This window comes from Oncorhynchus mykiss, chromosome 15 (assembly GCF_013265735.2).
Source record: "Oncorhynchus mykiss isolate Arlee chromosome 15, USDA_OmykA_1.1, whole genome shotgun sequence".
NCBI classification, from domain to species: Eukaryota; Metazoa; Chordata; class Actinopteri; order Salmoniformes; family Salmonidae; genus Oncorhynchus; species Oncorhynchus mykiss.
This window is the reverse complement of record NC_048579.1, coordinates 69,474,364-69,491,564: the sequence shown is the minus strand read 5'-3', so window position 1 is coordinate 69,491,564 and position 17,201 is coordinate 69,474,364. Positions and strand designations below refer to the sequence as shown.

The following is a 17,201-nucleotide window of genomic DNA, read 5'->3' as shown; positions in this document are numbered from 1 at the left end:
TATTCACAGCCTTACTAGCCAAAATCTAAAACTGGCTTTACCTTAACCAAACCCTTAACCCTAACATTAACCCTAACATTAACTTAACCCTAACCTATTTTTATTTTTGTTATGAAAAAATAAAAACTAAGTTATGTTCAATGAATAGATATTGGACGAGTAACAAATGCATTGTCAGCACACGTCCAAAATCATATAATCAATAATACACATAATAATCAATGATACAAGGTTTATTCATATTCACATGTTAGTCATTTAGCAGATGCTCTTACCAGAGGGACATAGTAGTGAGTGCATATATTTTCCTACTTTTTGTTACTAGTCCCCTACATACAGACCTGCCAAGCAACAATAGACGCTATGTTAATTGATTTCACCATTACATGAAAAAACGAATTAGAAAATGAACCCTAAATGAAGCTATTATTTGAACCAATTTAGAAATTAAATCTTGCCAGCCACGTCCCTGTTTCAGTTGCACAGGGAGGTTGGTGGTGCCTACAGTGACAGGGAGAGCAGCTCTTCTTATTCATTACTATTCATTAATAGATACAGGCACAAAGCTTGGTTCTCGTGAGACAGTACAGTCTGCTTTTTCTAAGACAATGTAGAAGCAGAGACACTTTCTGTTTGGATTCCCTGGGGTTCAGCAGACCTCTGGTATGATGGCACCTGCTGCAGGAACAAGTCCCAGTCCGGCCCAGTGACTGGCAACTCTGTCTGGAAGTGGTTCCAGAACCTGGACAAATAACCAAGACAGGTACAATATTAGGGTCCCGACACACCAGTTAAGAATCGTTGCTCTAGTATACAGCAATGCAATAGACTGGTAGTGGTAGATGCCTGGGTCTGGTAAGGGAGGAAGGAAGCAAAGGAGGGAAGGTGAGGAGACGAGGGCTTACCGGTGGTGGTAGACGTCTGGCTCTCTGCTCAGACGGTTCTGGAAGCCGATATACAGGTCGTCCCAAAGAAGGCCATTCTTCACCACGTGCCTCATGACTCCGATCCTGTTCTTGATCTTTACAGAAGAGAAAGTAGTACACCGTCTATCTCTCAGTCCAATCAAGTTACATGAAATGGAAAACAAACGATCGACTTGGAGATAAATGGCGGTTTGTTTAAAAGCATGTTGGCATTTAAGCAGGGCAAGGCTGCCACATTTACCACCAACTAACTTCCTGAAATTCTACACTTTTCTCCATGGAGCAAAGAGAAAAATGTGCTGTTTTATAGTTTGTTTTGCCATGTTAAATCTAATTTCCTGCTATTCTACACATTTTGCCATGGGGCAAAGATAAATGTGCCGTTTTATAGCTCATCTCATGCTATTCTACACATTTTGCCCTGCGTGCCTGTTCGGTAATCCTGCCTTACACTTGAGTGAGAACTGAGCCAGCAACAATGATCTTCAACTGAAAACAGCTTTGCATCTGCCACCTACAACACATTTGAAATTATGCATAGTAGCCTGCCATCTCTGTGTGTCTGTGTCTCGTACAGCATTCACCTCTTATGAGAAAGACATGAGTCCAGGGAAATGTTATTCTTCCTCTCCGGAAGACAGATTTGTAACATGGTATGTTTCTGCCCCGTAATGTTTGACCCCTAGAAGCAGTTTTTTGTTGTATTGATCCTTCTCATAAATGGAGTGCAGTGTAAAGTGCCTTCAGAAAGTATTCACACCCCTGGACTTTTCCACATTTTGTTGTTACAGCCTGAATTACAAATGGATTACATTTAGCTTTTGTGTCACTGATATACACACAATACCCCATAATGTCAAAGTGGAATTATGTTTTTAGAAATGTTTACAAATTATAATAAAAAAAAATGGACATCTGAAATGTCTTGAGTCAAGTATTCAACCCCTTTGTTATGGAAAGCCTAAATAAGTTCAGGAGTAAAAATGTGCTTAACAAGTCACATAATAAGTTGCAATGAAACCTCATTGAGAAGATTGACCTCAAAAAATAAGAAAATCTGAATGGTTTGTCCTTGGGGTTTCGCCTGCTACATAAGTTCTGTTATACTCACAGACATGATTCAAACAGTTTTAGAAACTTCAGAGTTTTCTATCCACATCTAATGATATGCATATCTTATCTTCTGGGGATGAGTAGCAGGCAGTTGAATTTGGGCATGCTTTTCATCCAAAATTCCAAATGCTGCCCCCCTATCCTAGAGAAGTTAACTCAGAAACGTGGGTTTTCAAGCATGAACTGCTCGTTTCAAGTCCTGCTGCAACATTTCAATTGGGATTAGGTCTGGACTTTGACTAGGCCATTCCAAAACTTCAAATTTGTTGCTTTTTAGCCATTTTCATGTAGACTTGATTGTGTGTTTTGTATCATTGTCTTGCTGTATGACCCAGCTGCACTTCAACTACAGCTCACAGACGGATGTCCTGACTTTCTACTGTAGAATTCTCTGATAAAGAGCAGAATTCATGGTTCCTTCTATTAAGGCAAGTTGTCCAGGTCCTGAGCCAGCAAAGCATCCCCAAACCAATACTGAAGGCACTGTACTTATCAAGCACTGCATTTAATCCAGCAAACAATTATCTTAAACTGAAAACAGCTTTGCATCAGATTTGCATCTGCCAACAACAACACATTCAAACCCCTGAAGTTAGGCATAGCAGCCTGCCATCTCTTTGTGTCTGAACAGCGTTCACCTCATGAGAATGACATGAATAAAGGGAAAAGTTTATTCTTATTTAAAAATTGGAAAGTATTCAAACCCATTGACATTTTCCACATTTTGTTACGTTACAGCTTTATTCTAATATTGATTTTTTTTTAAACTCATCTACACACAATACCCCATAATGACAAAGCAAAAACAGCTTTAGAAATTTTTGTAAATGTATTGCATTTGAAAATTATATATATATATCACATTTACATAAGTATTCAGACCCTTTACTTTATTGAAACACCTTTGGCAGCGATTACAGCCTTGAGTCTTCTTGGACATGATACTACAAGCTTGGCACACCTGTATTTGGGGGGGGGGGGGTTTCTCCCATTCTTCTCTGCAGATCCTCTCAAGCTATGTCAGGTTGGAAGGGGAGCGAAGCTGCACAGCTGTTTTCAGGTCTCTCCAGAGATCGTGTTCAAATCCGGGCTCTGGCTGGGCCACTCAAGGACATTCAGACTTGTCCCAAAGCCAGGTTCTCTCCAGATGTGACGCTTGGCATTCAGGCCAAAGAGTTCAATCTTGGTTTCATCAGACCAGAGAATCCTGTTTGTCCTTTAGGTGCCTTTTGGCATGTGCGTTTTACTGAGGAGTGGCTTCTGTCTGGCCACTTTACAATAAAGGCCTGATTTGTGGAGTGCTGCCGAGATGGGAGAACCTTCCAGAAGGACAACCATCTCCACAGAGGAACTCTGGAGTTCTGTCAGAGTGACCATCGGGTTCTTGGTCACCTCCCTGACCAAGGCCCTTCTCCCCCAAATCCTCAGTTTAGCCCACCGGCCAGCTCTAGGAAGAGTCTAGGTGGTTCCAAATGTCTTCCATTTAAGAATGAGGGAGGCCACTGTGTTCTAGGAGAACTTCAATGGTGCAGATCATTTTTGGTACCCTTCTCCAGATCTGTACCTTGACAAAATCCTGTCTCGGAGCTCTATGGGCAATTCCTTCGACCTCATGGCTTGGTTTTGGTTTGACATGTACTGTCAACTGTGGGACCTTATATAGACAGGTCTGTGACTTTCCAAATCATGTCCAATCAATTGAATTTACAACCGGTGGACTCCAGTCAAGTTGGAGAAACATCTCAAGGATGATGAATGGAAACAGGATGATGCACCTGAGCTCAATTTCGAGTCTCATAGCAAATGGTCTGAATATTTATGTAAAAAAGGTATTTTATAATTTCTTGACATTTGCTAAAATAATTCTAAAACCTTTTTTCGCTTTGTCAAAATGGGGTATTGTGTAGACTGATGAGGATTTATTTTATTTAATCCATTTTAGAATAAGGCTGTAATATAACAAAATGTGGAAAAGTAAAGGGGTCTGAATACTTTCCGAATGCACTGTAAGTGCCTTGCTCAAGGGAACATCAAAATATTTTTCACATAGTAAGCTCAGGGATTTGAACCAGCAACCTTTCGGTAACTGGCCCAGTGCTCTTAACTGTTAGGCTACCTGCCACCCTTATGACAGATTTGTAACATGCTATGTTCCTGCTCCACAATGATTGTTTTGATTCTTCTCAAGTTGAGTGCAGTGTACTTAATTGTATATAGGTGAGCAGGTGTTGTAGCCATGCTCACCTCCTCATAAGGGTGCTCTCTAGTGGGCCTCTGAGTAGGGAAGGACAGATCCATGAAGTCCACCAGATAGTTGTAGCCATTGGCTATCGGAATGAAGTCCTCATCTGTCTCTATGACCTTAAATACATATTACAAACAGTTAGGCTATGTTTAGTTGGAATTCAAACAATTTGCGTTATTCACTGACCTGCAGTTATGATAAATATCAGATAAGAATATGAATAACCAGAATAATCGGAATCAATACACAGATCTAAAGAATTACCAGAATCTTAAAAGTAGCAAAAGAATGAGAAGAATTGGAAAATCTTTGTTCTAAGTTCGACCCTCAAACCCACTAGATTTGGGTTAAAAATGTATTTTTATTTTTCAAATTGATTGAACATGCCTGGCACAATGGAACCAAGGGTCATAGTCCCTAAAGTGTCAAGCCTGCCCATCTGGCAATCCAAGCAGACAAAATCAGCTGTTCCAAGGGCAGTTTCCTGGACATAAATTAAGCCTAGTCCTGGAACCCCCCAAAAATTCGATAGAGATTCTCCATTGAGCTTTTCATTTTTTTAAATTCAGGAATAGGCTTAGTCTGTGTCCGTGAGAGCGTCCGTACATGTTTTAAACATTCCAGAAATCTACAGAGAGAGGAAGTGAATGGAAGGGGTCGCGTTCAGTTGGTACAAAACCTAGAAACGTTTTAAAATTGAGATTGTCCAATAATATTTACAATTTTCCTTGCATGTTTTACTGCCTACTGAATGCGAGTCAGGAGTAACCAGGAGTGTAATTCCTAAATTGCAGACTGTTGCAAAAAAAGTTTAATCCAAACGAAAAACATTTTGCAATGAAAACAAGTTTCTATTGGACAAATTCAGGCTTCCGTTTGGTTCCAAGAGTAAACAGTAATCGGTTTCTGTTGAAAAAACGTTTTGCAACAGTCTGCGACTAATGAATCCACCCCAGGAGTCAGCTTGTAGATGTGCAGTAGAGCACTAAGAGCTGTGAGGACTTTTATATGGACTGCAATATTTACCCGGACAACTAGATTGTAGTTTTTAAACCCTGCCCAGATGTAATAAAATTGGATCCAGCTTTTATGTTTAAATATCTCAGCGGTGATGGCCCTGTTCAGTTCATCCACGTACAAATCAAAGTCCCAACTGTCCTTATAGATGTTTGTCCCGGATGGAGGGTCGGTGATGGCTTTCCTGTGGTTATAGTCAAATCATACATGATTTACAGTGCATTTTACCTGGGTTACAACATTAAAAAGGAATTCAATGATGTAGGAAAAAACATAATGTAGAAAGAGAACATAATGGTAGACAATGTAGGGAAGTGAGATAATAATGGCAGACAATGTAGGGAAGTGAGGTAAAAATGGTTGACAATGTAAGGAAGTGATGCAATAATGGTAGATAATGTAGGAAAGTGATGTAATAATGGTAGACAATGTAGGGAAGTGATGTAATAGAGGTTAACAATGTAGGGAAGTTGAGGTAATAATGGTATTGACAACAGAGGGAAACATCAAACACTAAAATGTGATTTGTGATTATTGATGATTGTTGGCATTTCTATGGAGTATGGACTGATATGACAGACATGGACACACACACGATTTGCTGATTGATGAGCAATCCTACCGGCTGGGGCTCATCAGAGCCAGTGCCAGATCGAGCACAGCGCCTGGCTTGGGTGTCCATGTTGTTATGCCTGGAGCGCTCTTCTTGATCAGGGCATTGAGCTCCTCCGCTTTGTTTTTCGTGTTAGTTTCCTTAATGTACCTGTCAGTTAACTTATGTCAGTTGTCAATGTCAAATTGGGATGCAAGTTATATTGAGTGACTGCAATTGAAGCAATAAGAGGGGTCAAAACCTAACCTCAACCTAGAACGGAATTTGTACACAAAAGAGTAAACGTTTTGTAATACCTGTCTGAGGGATGTGCTTCGACAAAGTAACCGGCAAACGGGCAGTAGATCTTGGGCTGCAAGGATTTTACCAGCTGGGTCTTGTAGTTCATGAGCTTCTTCCTTTCATTCTTGATGAAATCAGCTTTCCAGCTCTCTGCAGGGTGAAATCGACACTAGTCAATGAGTGAATCTCAGTTGTGTTTCCTTGATTCCTCGCTTCCTCTCCCCTTGCCTCCTCCTCAAAATGCATTGGAGGAGAACATCCGAGGGAAGTAACCTCATATCTGTTCCGATGTGCTTTGAGGAGGAGATAAGGAGAGAGGAAATACAATTGACATTCACTCCATCTGCAGTCAATAGCCAGGAAAACCCAAGGGAGCAATTCATTTCTCTGTTGTTATTTGTCCGGCTATACATTTGGATGCTGTATACCTGTCCACCTCACCTGTGTATTTTCCTCCACTGAAGGTCATGGGGAAGCCAGACGCCCCTCCAGCAAAGTCGCTCATCATCAGGTCTACATTGTGGGGCAGTCGGCCGTAGTTTGGCCTGGTGCAGTCCACCGTGTTGAGGATCATATGACCTGGGTGGGAGAACCAGAATCAGATGCACCCGTCAAATGAGATAAGGTTGAGATAAGGCTTTAAGGTGCATCGTATTTCTACCAGGTGGCGCTGACATATACTTTTACTACTGAACTGACAAGGACCTGAATCAGACAGGATGTGCATGTTCAATACAATAATTAGTCTTAATTATCCTGATGGAGCCCATCTTTATATGGATGTATAATCTGTTGGTAGATAAAGTGGGATGAAAGTCAGAATGTGTGATCTGCACTTGTACACTGACTGGACAAAACATTAGGAACACATGCTCTTTCTGTGAAATAGACTAACCAGGTGAATCCAGGTGAAGGGTATGATCACTTATTTAAATCCACTCCAATCAGTGTAGATGAAGGGGAGGAGACAGGTTAAAGAAGGATGTTTAACCCTTGAGACATGGGTTGTGTATGCGTGTCATTCAGAGGGTAAATGGGCAAGACAAAATATTTCAGTTCCTTTGAAGGGGGTATGGTAGTAGGTACCAGGCACACCGGTTTGAGTGTGTCAAGAACTGCAGCCCTGCTGGGTTTTTCATGTTCAACAGTTTCCCGTGTGTATCAAGAATGGTTCACCACCCAAAAGAAATCCATATAACTTGACACAACTGTGGGAAGCTTTGGAGTCAACATGGGCCAGCATCCCTGTGGAACACTTTCAATACCTTGTAGAGTCCATGCCAATAGAGTCCAATTGAGGTTGTTCTGATGGCAAAGGGGGGTGCAATTCAATATTAGGAAGGTGTTCCTAATGTTTCGTACACTCGGTGTATATACCACTTAGCAGACCCTTTTATGAAAAGTGACTTCCTGTGACTGCAGGAATTGAACCCAGGGCTCTGGAGAAGCTAGCACCACGTGCTCTTACAAAGGACATGATGACTACCTTTATATTCAACAATGATACAGGTGTCCAATTCAGGGTGCACTTCATCCTTCAGAATCATGAATCTGAGGTGCTCATCAATCTGACGGAGACAACAGGAGAAGGGCATTAAAGAAGAGCCTTTTGACAGAGGTTCCTTTATCGTATAAACTGTTCATGCAAAGTGAGCTGTTTATGCTTACGTTTTGCCAAATGCCAAAGGGAACGACGTTGATATTTGTCAGCTGCACCTGCCTTTTCTCCAGCATCCTGTAACATGATTCAAATGAGGACAGCATAAACCCATAAAGGTGACACTCATTTGTTTTATGGTTGTAAAACCATGTTAATGATTGACATATACAGTTGAAGTTGGAAGTTTACATACACCTTAGCCAAATACATTTAAACTCAGTTTTTCCACAATTCCTGACATTTAATCCCAGTAAAAATTCCCTGTCTTAGGTCAGTTAGGATCACCACTTTATTTTAATAATGTGAAATGTCAGAATAATAGTAGAGAGAATGATTTATTTCAGCTTTTATTTCTTTCGTCACATTCCCAGTGGGTCAGAAGTTTACATACTAATTGAGTGTATTTGGTAGCACTGCCTTCAAATTGTTTAATAACTTGGGTCTGTCACGATCGTTGTCTAAATAAGTGGACCAAGGCGCAGCGTGAGTAGAGTTCCACATTTTATTAATAGTGAAACTTCCAAAAAAAAACAAAGATAAAACGAACGTGAAATGTGTAGCTCACAATGGCACTCAAACACAAAACAATATCCCCCAACGCAGGTGGGAAAAGGGACACACTAAGTATGATCCCCAATTAGAGGCAATGATATTCAGCTGCCTCCAATTGGGAACCATACTCACACACCAACATAGAACTATAATAACTAGAAAACCCCCCTAGTCATGCTGTGACCTATTACACCATAGAGAACCCCGATGGCTCTCTATGGTCAGGGTGTGACAGGGTCAAACATTTCAGGTAGCCTTCCACAAGCTTCCCACAATAAGTTGGGTGAATTTTGGTCCAATCCTCCTGACAGAGATGGTGTAACTGAGTCAGGTTTGTAGGCCTCCTTGCTCGCACACGCTTTTTCAGTTCTGCCCTCACATTTCCTATAGGATTGAGGTCAGGGCTTTGTGATGGCCACTCCAATACCTTGACTTTGTTGTCCTTAAGCCATTTTGCCACAACATTGGAAGTATGCTTGGGGTCATTGTCCATTTGGAAGACCGATTTGCGACCAAGCTTTAACATCCTGACTGATGTCTTGAGATGCCGCTTCAAAATAAGTTCCCCTCTCATGATGCCATCTATTTTGTAAAGTGCACCAGTCCCTCCTGCAGCAAAGTACCCTCTTCCCCCCCACAACATGCTGCTGCCACCCCCATTCATCACGGTTGGGATGGTGCTCTTCAGCTTGCAAGCCTCCACCTTTTTCCTCCAAAAATAACAAATGGTCATTATGGCCAAACAGTTCTATTTTTGTTCCATCAGATCAGAGGACATTTCACCAAAAAGTACTACCTTTGTCCCAATGTGCAGTTAGTGATTTATACGTGAAATAATCTGTCTGTAAACAATTGTTGGAAAAATTACTTCTGTCATGCACGAAGTAGATGTCCTACCCGATGTGCCAAAACTATAGTTTGTTAACAAGATATTTGTGGGGTGGTTGAAAAACAAGTTTTAATGACTCCAACCTAAGTGCATGTAAACTTCAGAGTTCAACTGTATATAGATAACCCTTACCAGAACACTGGCCTTGATGTGTCGCCAACATAAATAGGAACATCGGGTCTCGTCGCAGAGAGGGATTTTAAGGTTGGGTAGCTGAAAATACATTTTTCAGGAATCATCTTAAAACGTCCTGCCTTCTGTGTGCTCATCCTCATAAGGAAAATTGGAATCAACATTTCTGCTTACTTCCGTAATTGAAATTAGGGTCCCACTTTAAACTAAGTACAACTTATAAAGGCTCAATATAGCTTACATAGATGATATGTGAAGCATTTATCTCATACTCAAACATACATAGTTTATACACCATTTATACACCACCCTTTATACACCATTTATAGAATATGACACACGCTTATAGATTATCTGTGAAGCTTTTGCGTAGTGCTTCAGAAACTTCATGCATGCTATAAAATGCCTTTATACTTCGTTAAAGTGGGGCCAAAATGATAAATACATTGAAATCAGTCGTGGCTGGTGGGTGGAGATTGCAGAGGACGGGCTCATTATAATGTTTGGAATAGTATGTGTTTGATACGTTCAGTCCATTCCCTTCCAGTTTCACTGAGCCCATCCTCCCATATCAATCCATTTCATTCTGCCATACAGGTACCATCTCTACATGCCTGTACCATACTCCATACAGGTACCATCTCTACATGCCTGTACCATACTCCATATAGGTAACATCTCTACATACCTGTACCATACTCCATACAGGTACCATCTCTACATGCCTGTACCATACTCCATACAGATACCATCTCTACATGCCTGTACCATACTCCATACAGGTACCATCTCTACATGCCTGTACCATACAGGTACCATCTCTACATGCCTGTACCATACAGGTACCATCTCTACATGCCTGTACCATACAGGTACCATCTCTACATGCCTGTACCATACAGGTACCATCTCTACATGCCTGTACCATACTGGTACCATCTCTACATGCCTGTACCATACTACGTACAGGTACCATCTCTACATACCTGTACCACATTCCATACAGGTACCATCTCTGAATACCTGAGGTGGTCGGAGTGCATGTGGCTGATGTAGATGAGGTCGGCCATGCACAGCCTTTCCATGGAGTCAGCAGGGGGCTCATGGAGCAGCCACCAGCCCCTGGCGAAGGCCGGACCCGTCAGCCAGGGGTCGAATATCATCTTCTTCCCCCCTAGCTGGAGCTCCATGCATGCATGGGTGAGGTAGGTCACCTGGAGGAACATGAAGGTTGAGTTTGGAGCGGAGAATCTTGTCGCCCGACGTGCTATCTTTTTAGATTTGCGTGCGGCGCTGTTGACCATCAATCACATTGATATAAATAGCCTGTCGGCCATATGGGGAAAATCTCAGAGGTGTCGGTGTTGGGACTGTCGTTTCTGTGTCTCTGGAATTTAAATGAACACAGGGGAGATGGTCAAAAAGTCATCTGTGACCAACTGTCACTCAGAGTCCCAGCAATGTGTCCTGCACTGTTGTTGGGCACGGCTGTGATCGGAGATCTATCCCGATACGTAATCTAGAATCTTGGATGGCGGTTGGTGATATCTTTCAACCTTTGCCCATCTCCCTTATGTGTCCCAGGCTTAAGTTTGGCACTGCAGCCTTTCAGGTGAGAACACACCCTCAGATTTCACATTATAAAAGTGGTGATGAGATCAAAGATGAGTAGAAGATTGTGTAGACACACAACTCTCGGTTATCATTTTAAGGCTCATATTTGATTCACTCCGGGTAATTACTAACTAGCCTTGGATCATAGCTAGTGTTTGTGTTCTTGTCACAAATTTGTGACTAAACAACATTATAATGTGTTCCACATTAGTTTCAACCAGCCTGGTGAAGACATCTTTTTCATGACGAGACCAAGATCACAACCAGATCAAGACATGTTTTTCTGACCTTAACAAAACGTCTTTATACAACCAGTATACATCCTGACCATGACGTCATGTAAGATGTCATAATGTAATTGCAACCAGTTTTGCCCACTGGGAAAGGCCTCAGATCTGTCCAGCCGTGGGTGTGTGTGACGAGCTGTACTCACAGTCACCTCTCCCTCCTGCAGTTCCTGTGGATCCTGGGGGTCTGCCAACCAGGGGTCCCAGACGATCACCTCCACGAGCTGAAGACCACCCTCGTCTGTCATCACGACGTCTGCGTTAGCAAAATCAAGCCAAAGTCAAAACTCTTCCGATTAATAATCTAATGAATTACTTTTATTTGATTATCTTAAGTTGAAGTCGGAAGTTTACATACACTTTAGCCAAATACATTTAAACTCAGTTTTTCACAATTCCATTTAATCCTAGTAAATATTCTCTGTTTTAGGTCAGTTAGGATCACCACTTTATTTTAAGAATGTGAAATGTCAGAATAATAGTAGAGAGAATTATTTATTTTGGCTTTTATTTCTTTCATCACATTCCCAGTGGGTCAGAGGTTTACATACACTGTCACACCCTGACCATAGAGAGCCTTTTTATTCTCTATGTTGGTTAGGTCGGGGTGTGACTAGGGTGGGTAATCTAGGTCGTTTATTTCTACCATGTTGGCCTGGTATGGTTCCCAATCAGAGGCAGCTGTTTATCGTTGTCTCTGATTGGGGATCATATTTAGGCAGCCATTTCCCCACTGTGTTTTGTGGGATCTTGTTTCTGTGTAGTTGCCTGTGAGCACTGCTTGAGCTTCACGTGTCGTTTATTCTTCATTGTTTTTTTGTTCGGTTCTCTGATAATTAAAAGATGTCGAACCGATTCCACGCTGCGCTTTGGTCTGAGTATGATTAGAACGACGATCGAGATAATACACTCAATTAGTATTTTGTAGCATTGCCTTTAAATGGTTTAACTTGGGTCAAACGTGTCGGGATAGCCTTCCACAAGCTTCCCACAATAAGTTGGGTGAATTGTCCCATTTCTCCTGACACAGTTGGTGTAACTGAGTCAGGTTTGTAGGCCTCCTTGCTCGCACACGCATTTTCAGTTCTGTCCACACATTTTCTATAGGATTGAGGTCAGGGCTTTGTGAGGGCCACTCAAATAACTTGACTTTGTCCTTAAGCCATTTTGCCACAACTTTGGAAGTATGCTTGGGGTCACTGTCCATTTGCAAGACCCATTTGCGACCATGCTTTAACTTCCTGACTGATGTCTTGAGATGTAGCTTCAATATATCCACATAATTGTCCTCCCTCATGATGCCATCTATTTGTGAAGTGCACCAGTCTCTCCTGCAGCAACACACCCACACAACTTGATGCTGCCACCCGTGCGTCACGGTTGGGATGGTGTTCTTCGGCTTGCAAGCCTCCCCCTTTTTCCTCCAAACATAACGATGGTCATTATGGCCATACAGTTCTATTTTTGTTTCATCAGACAAGAGGACATGTCTCCAAAAAGTACGATATTTTGTCCCCATGTGCAGTTGCAAACCGTAGTCTGGCTTTTTTATGGCAGTTTTGGAGCAGTGGCTTCTTCCTTGGCGAGCAGCCTTTCAGGTTATGTTGATATAGGACTTGTTTTACTGTGGATATAGATAATTTTCCTGAGCAGTATGACGGCTGCATGGTCCCATGGTGTTTATACTTGCGTACTATTATTTGTACAGATGAACGTGGTACCTTCAGGCGTTAGGAAATTGCTCCCAAGGATGAACCAGACTTGTGGAGGTCTATAAAAAACATTTTGAGTTCTTGGCTGATTTCTTTTGATTTTCCCATGATGTCAAGCAACAAGGCACTGAGTTTGAAGGTAGGCCTTGAAATACATCCACAGGTGCACCTCCAATTGACTCAAATGATGTCAATTAGCCTATCAGTAGCTTCTAAAGCCATGACATCATTTTCTGGAATTTTCCAAGCTGTTTAAAGGCACAGTCAAGTTAGTGTATGTAAACTTCTTACCCACTGAAATTGGGATACAGTGAATTATAAGTGAAATAATCTGTCTGTAAACAATTGTTGGAAAGATTACATGTGTCATGCGCAAGGTAGATGTTCTAATTGACTTGCCAAAACTATAGTTTGTTAACAAGAAATTTGTGGAGTGGTTGAAAAACAAGTTCTAATGACTCCAACCTAAGTATATGTAAACCTCACACTTCAACTGTATATATAGACATATGGGCACTCAACCCACGGGACGCTGAACAGCGTCTACCTCCTAGTCATAAGACTGCTAAACAGTTAGTCCAGGTTGGCTAACTATCTGCATTGACCCTTTTTGGACTAAGTCTTTTGACTCATCACATACGCTGCTGTTACTGTTTATTATCTATCCTGTTATCTGGTCACTTTATCTCACCTATATGAACATATCTACCTCAATTACATCATACCCCTGCACATCTACTCGATACTGGTACCTCGTGTAACGTTCTATAGTCAAGTTATCGTTACTCTGTGGATTTATTCCTTGTGTTATTATTTGTTTCTCTCAGCATTGTTGGGAAGGTCCGTAAGTAAGCATTTCACTGTTAGTCTACATCTGTTGTTTACGAAGCATGTGACATAACATTTGATTTAATGATCAGTATCACACAATGTGTACAAATATACACAAGTTGTCAGAGAACACAAAAGATTAGACACACCGTTTCATATGACCCAAAATGGCAAATAGACTTAAAATGCCATTCGATAACCTTTCAGGTTGAGAAAATGGCAGCTCAACTTACCCAGCTCATCCTGTGTGAAGCTGTCAGGAGGGTTCACATACTGCATAGTTGAGACGTTCAGCTTCCAGTAGTGTTTTGTACATCGGACCGTCCTGCATCAGAAAAACCTTTCAGTCCCATGGAATAGATATGTTTTATCTAAGCCTCGGTATTAAAGAAGAAGTTCAGGATTTTACCACTTGATGTTAAATGGTTCCTCAGCCTGAAAGTAGTCTATGGGCCAGGAGAAACTGTAATCCAAGGTTCGGTATTCTCTAAACAGCCGCTACTAACTCCAACTATCTTTAGTTGTAAAGTCCTGAACTTCCCCTTTAAGTCTACTTACCTTCCATCTAAGTCCTCTATGTCTTTGATGAACAGGCCTCCTTGGTGTTTGCATTGGTTCTTGCAGGCCTTCAGCTCTCCATTTTCTTTGTAAATGATGTAGCACTTGCCATCATCTGGGCTCTTCTTAAAGTTGATGCCATCTTTGAGTGAGAACACCGCCTCAGAGTCCAGGGACAGCACTGTCTTTGAAGACTGGGCTGTCATTTGAGTGGTGGAATTGAAGTGCTGATGAGAAAAGTAGAGGAGTATAAGTGGATGGTACTCGTAAGAAGAATTTACAGGTGAACTGAACAGAAGTCATCAATAAAGGCAATAAAACAATCTATTCAGTTTATTACAAGTTGCAACAGGGAGATACTTCCAGCACAGAACCAGAGAAAATGTCTAACTGGCCTTATATCCTAATCAGCAGACAACTGTTCTGTAAACATCAGTCCCAGAGGCAAGTGGGAAGTCCAAACAAGTAAGTGACATTGCTACAGAATCACAGTGTTCAGACAATACAATAATAATCAGTGTGTCCTCGGTCCTTGTATCTCCAGTCTGGCATCAAACACTATCAACAGATGTGAGTTTAATCCATAACATACCGCGTCGAGGCTAGTGACCATCAACTCAAATATCACAAACAAAACACTGGAAATCGTGTATTACAGAAAGGGGAAATATATGAATATAACACTTTACTTCACACTTAGTGTCATAACACATTATGACACGGTCATATCCATGTCATAGCAGCTGACAACCTGTCATAACCTGTCATAATATGCTCATAATATTGTTACATATGTTTAGACCTGTTGTGACATATATTATGATATTTTATGGGTGGTTATGACACATACGAGTTTCAAAACCCACAAAACCTACCACACAAGGCAAAACAATCCATTCCATTACACCATAGCCTACGTGTCAACAGTATTTTTTATTTTTTTATTTACCATATTAAATTATCATTGTAATTGCGCACAAAATGATGTCAGACATGCACTTACCCCAATGCTCTGTTTCTGATGACTGGGATGAATGCAAGAGCAGAAGCAGGACAAGACACCCTCTTTTTGACAGATGACTGATATAAGGGCACGTATGTGATTGGCCTATCTGACTTATGTGATTATGATGGTCATAATGCTTCTTGAGTGTCAAAGTGTATTTTCTTAGTCCAAGTAAAGTGACACAGAATGGTCATAATTCTTTATGACAGTGTCATAAAGTGTATTTTCTACAAGTTGTTTAAAATATGATAGAGAGAGAGAGAAAGAGCGAGAGACCTGAACCTACATTTTAGACAATAGCACAGATTCAAAGAATTAAACATTATACCATTATATTTACATGTTCATGGTTAGTTCAAATGAGTAATATCTAAATTCAAACAAATGTCAGTTCCTCATAGAGTACTGTGACACTTTGGGAACTAAATATTACATTGAAATGTATGGAATTGTCAGGAGCAGACCTGGGTACAAATACATGAGTATTTATATTTGAAATACTGATCTTGTGTGAATGAGTATTATGTGGTCAAAATCCGCTACCTCTTTTAACATTTCCTACAAATAGCCTACTATCTGAAAACAATATTCAAATATAGTTTCCAAACACATTCTTCCAAATACCTTCGGGAACAAACAGAACGTGGGTTCAAATGCATAGAGTATTTCAGTATTTTTACATTTCAATATTTTCAAATGCAGAAAAATGTGTTTCCAAGTGTATTTCCAAATACATTCCAATATTCAACTACTTGTATTTTCAAGTAAATACTTTCTTCGAAATGTCTTTGAAAGTGATTGAAATACCCCAAATTTGAACATGGGTCTGATTAGAAGACTGTTTTTTTGGTTGTAAGAGCAATCACCCTCAATTCATTGTTTTTTTAAATTTCAGCTCATATGACTGAAATTCATCCAAAGTTAACTTGTGAACTTGAAATTCAATTAACAGTTTCACAGAGTTCACAGAGCTTAATTTATGTCAATTACCATGAGAAAAATATATAAATTAGCTAAATGTTTTAATGCCATTAAGTGCTCTCCTCTGGGAATACAATGTACATCTCACTGTATATGTTTGTAGTGAAATAAATGAAATTCAATATTATAATGTATTTATCTGTTAAACAACTTTTGTCTGTCACCTTTAAACAATGTACATTTCTTAGTCACAACATAGCAAATATTAAGAGAGAAGCATAAATAATAAAGAGCATTACCTTGTGCAGACTTATGTTGACTTGACACTTTGGAATTTGAAGTTTAGACCCAGATGAGTCTTTCTTTGTGCATTTGCATTGAGCAGTGAACTAATTGTTGGTGCTTAACAAGAAATAAGTGTTTGCCTCAGGAAATCCACCGCAAGAAAAGAGGTACAGAGGGAGAGATGAAGAAAGAGATTAAAAAGGTGAGATGCCTGTACAAGGACAAGGTGCAACAGATAATGTCACAGGGAGACTCTCCAGTACAAGGATAAGGTGCAACAGATAATGTCACAGGGAGACTGCAAGTATGGGCATTAAGAATATGGCAAATGCCCCCTTCAAAGGGAGGCAACATATCGATCCCACCCGGATGAGAGGGTGTGACTCTCTACAGCCAATGAACTCAACAAGTTCTTCACCCGCTTTGAAGCGGGGAGCGGCCCCGCTCCCCCTGCCTGTGTGAAGGAGGATGTCATGGCAACCGAGAGCGCCCTTGTCATCAATGAGGAAGTCATACCAGTGTTCAAAAGCACTGGAACATGAAAGAGCCCGGGCCTGA

General features: G+C 40.9%; 1 protein-coding gene across 2 annotated transcripts; it reads right to left on the bottom strand.

The window, feature by feature from the left end:
- Nucleotides 1-218: 218 nt before the first annotated feature.
- LOC110500972 (cytidine monophosphate-N-acetylneuraminic acid hydroxylase-like) lies at nucleotides 219-16,959 on the bottom strand. Of its 2 annotated transcripts, none has more exons than XM_036945120.1 (15): nucleotides 16,658-16,959; nucleotides 14,432-14,658; nucleotides 14,107-14,198; nucleotides 11,477-11,586; nucleotides 10,453-10,643; nucleotides 9,430-9,510; nucleotides 7,865-7,931; nucleotides 7,683-7,764; nucleotides 6,638-6,775; nucleotides 6,211-6,346; nucleotides 5,924-6,064; nucleotides 5,311-5,485; nucleotides 4,284-4,400; nucleotides 906-1,021; nucleotides 219-742 (listed from the first exon to the last, which is right to left on the bottom strand). In XM_036945120.1, the coding sequence occupies exons 2-15, from the start codon at nucleotides 14,635-14,637 to the stop codon at nucleotides 601-603; spliced, it is 1,794 nt and encodes a 597-aa protein (XP_036801015.1). In that variant the 5' UTR covers nucleotides 14,638-14,658; nucleotides 16,658-16,959; the 3' UTR covers nucleotides 219-600. The 2 variants fall into 2 exon arrangements, with proteins under 2 accessions (XP_036801015.1, XP_036801016.1); XM_036945121.1 differs by lacking the exon at nucleotides 16,658-16,959 and adding an exon at nucleotides 15,435-15,599.
- Nucleotides 16,960-17,201: the final 242 nt, after the last annotated feature.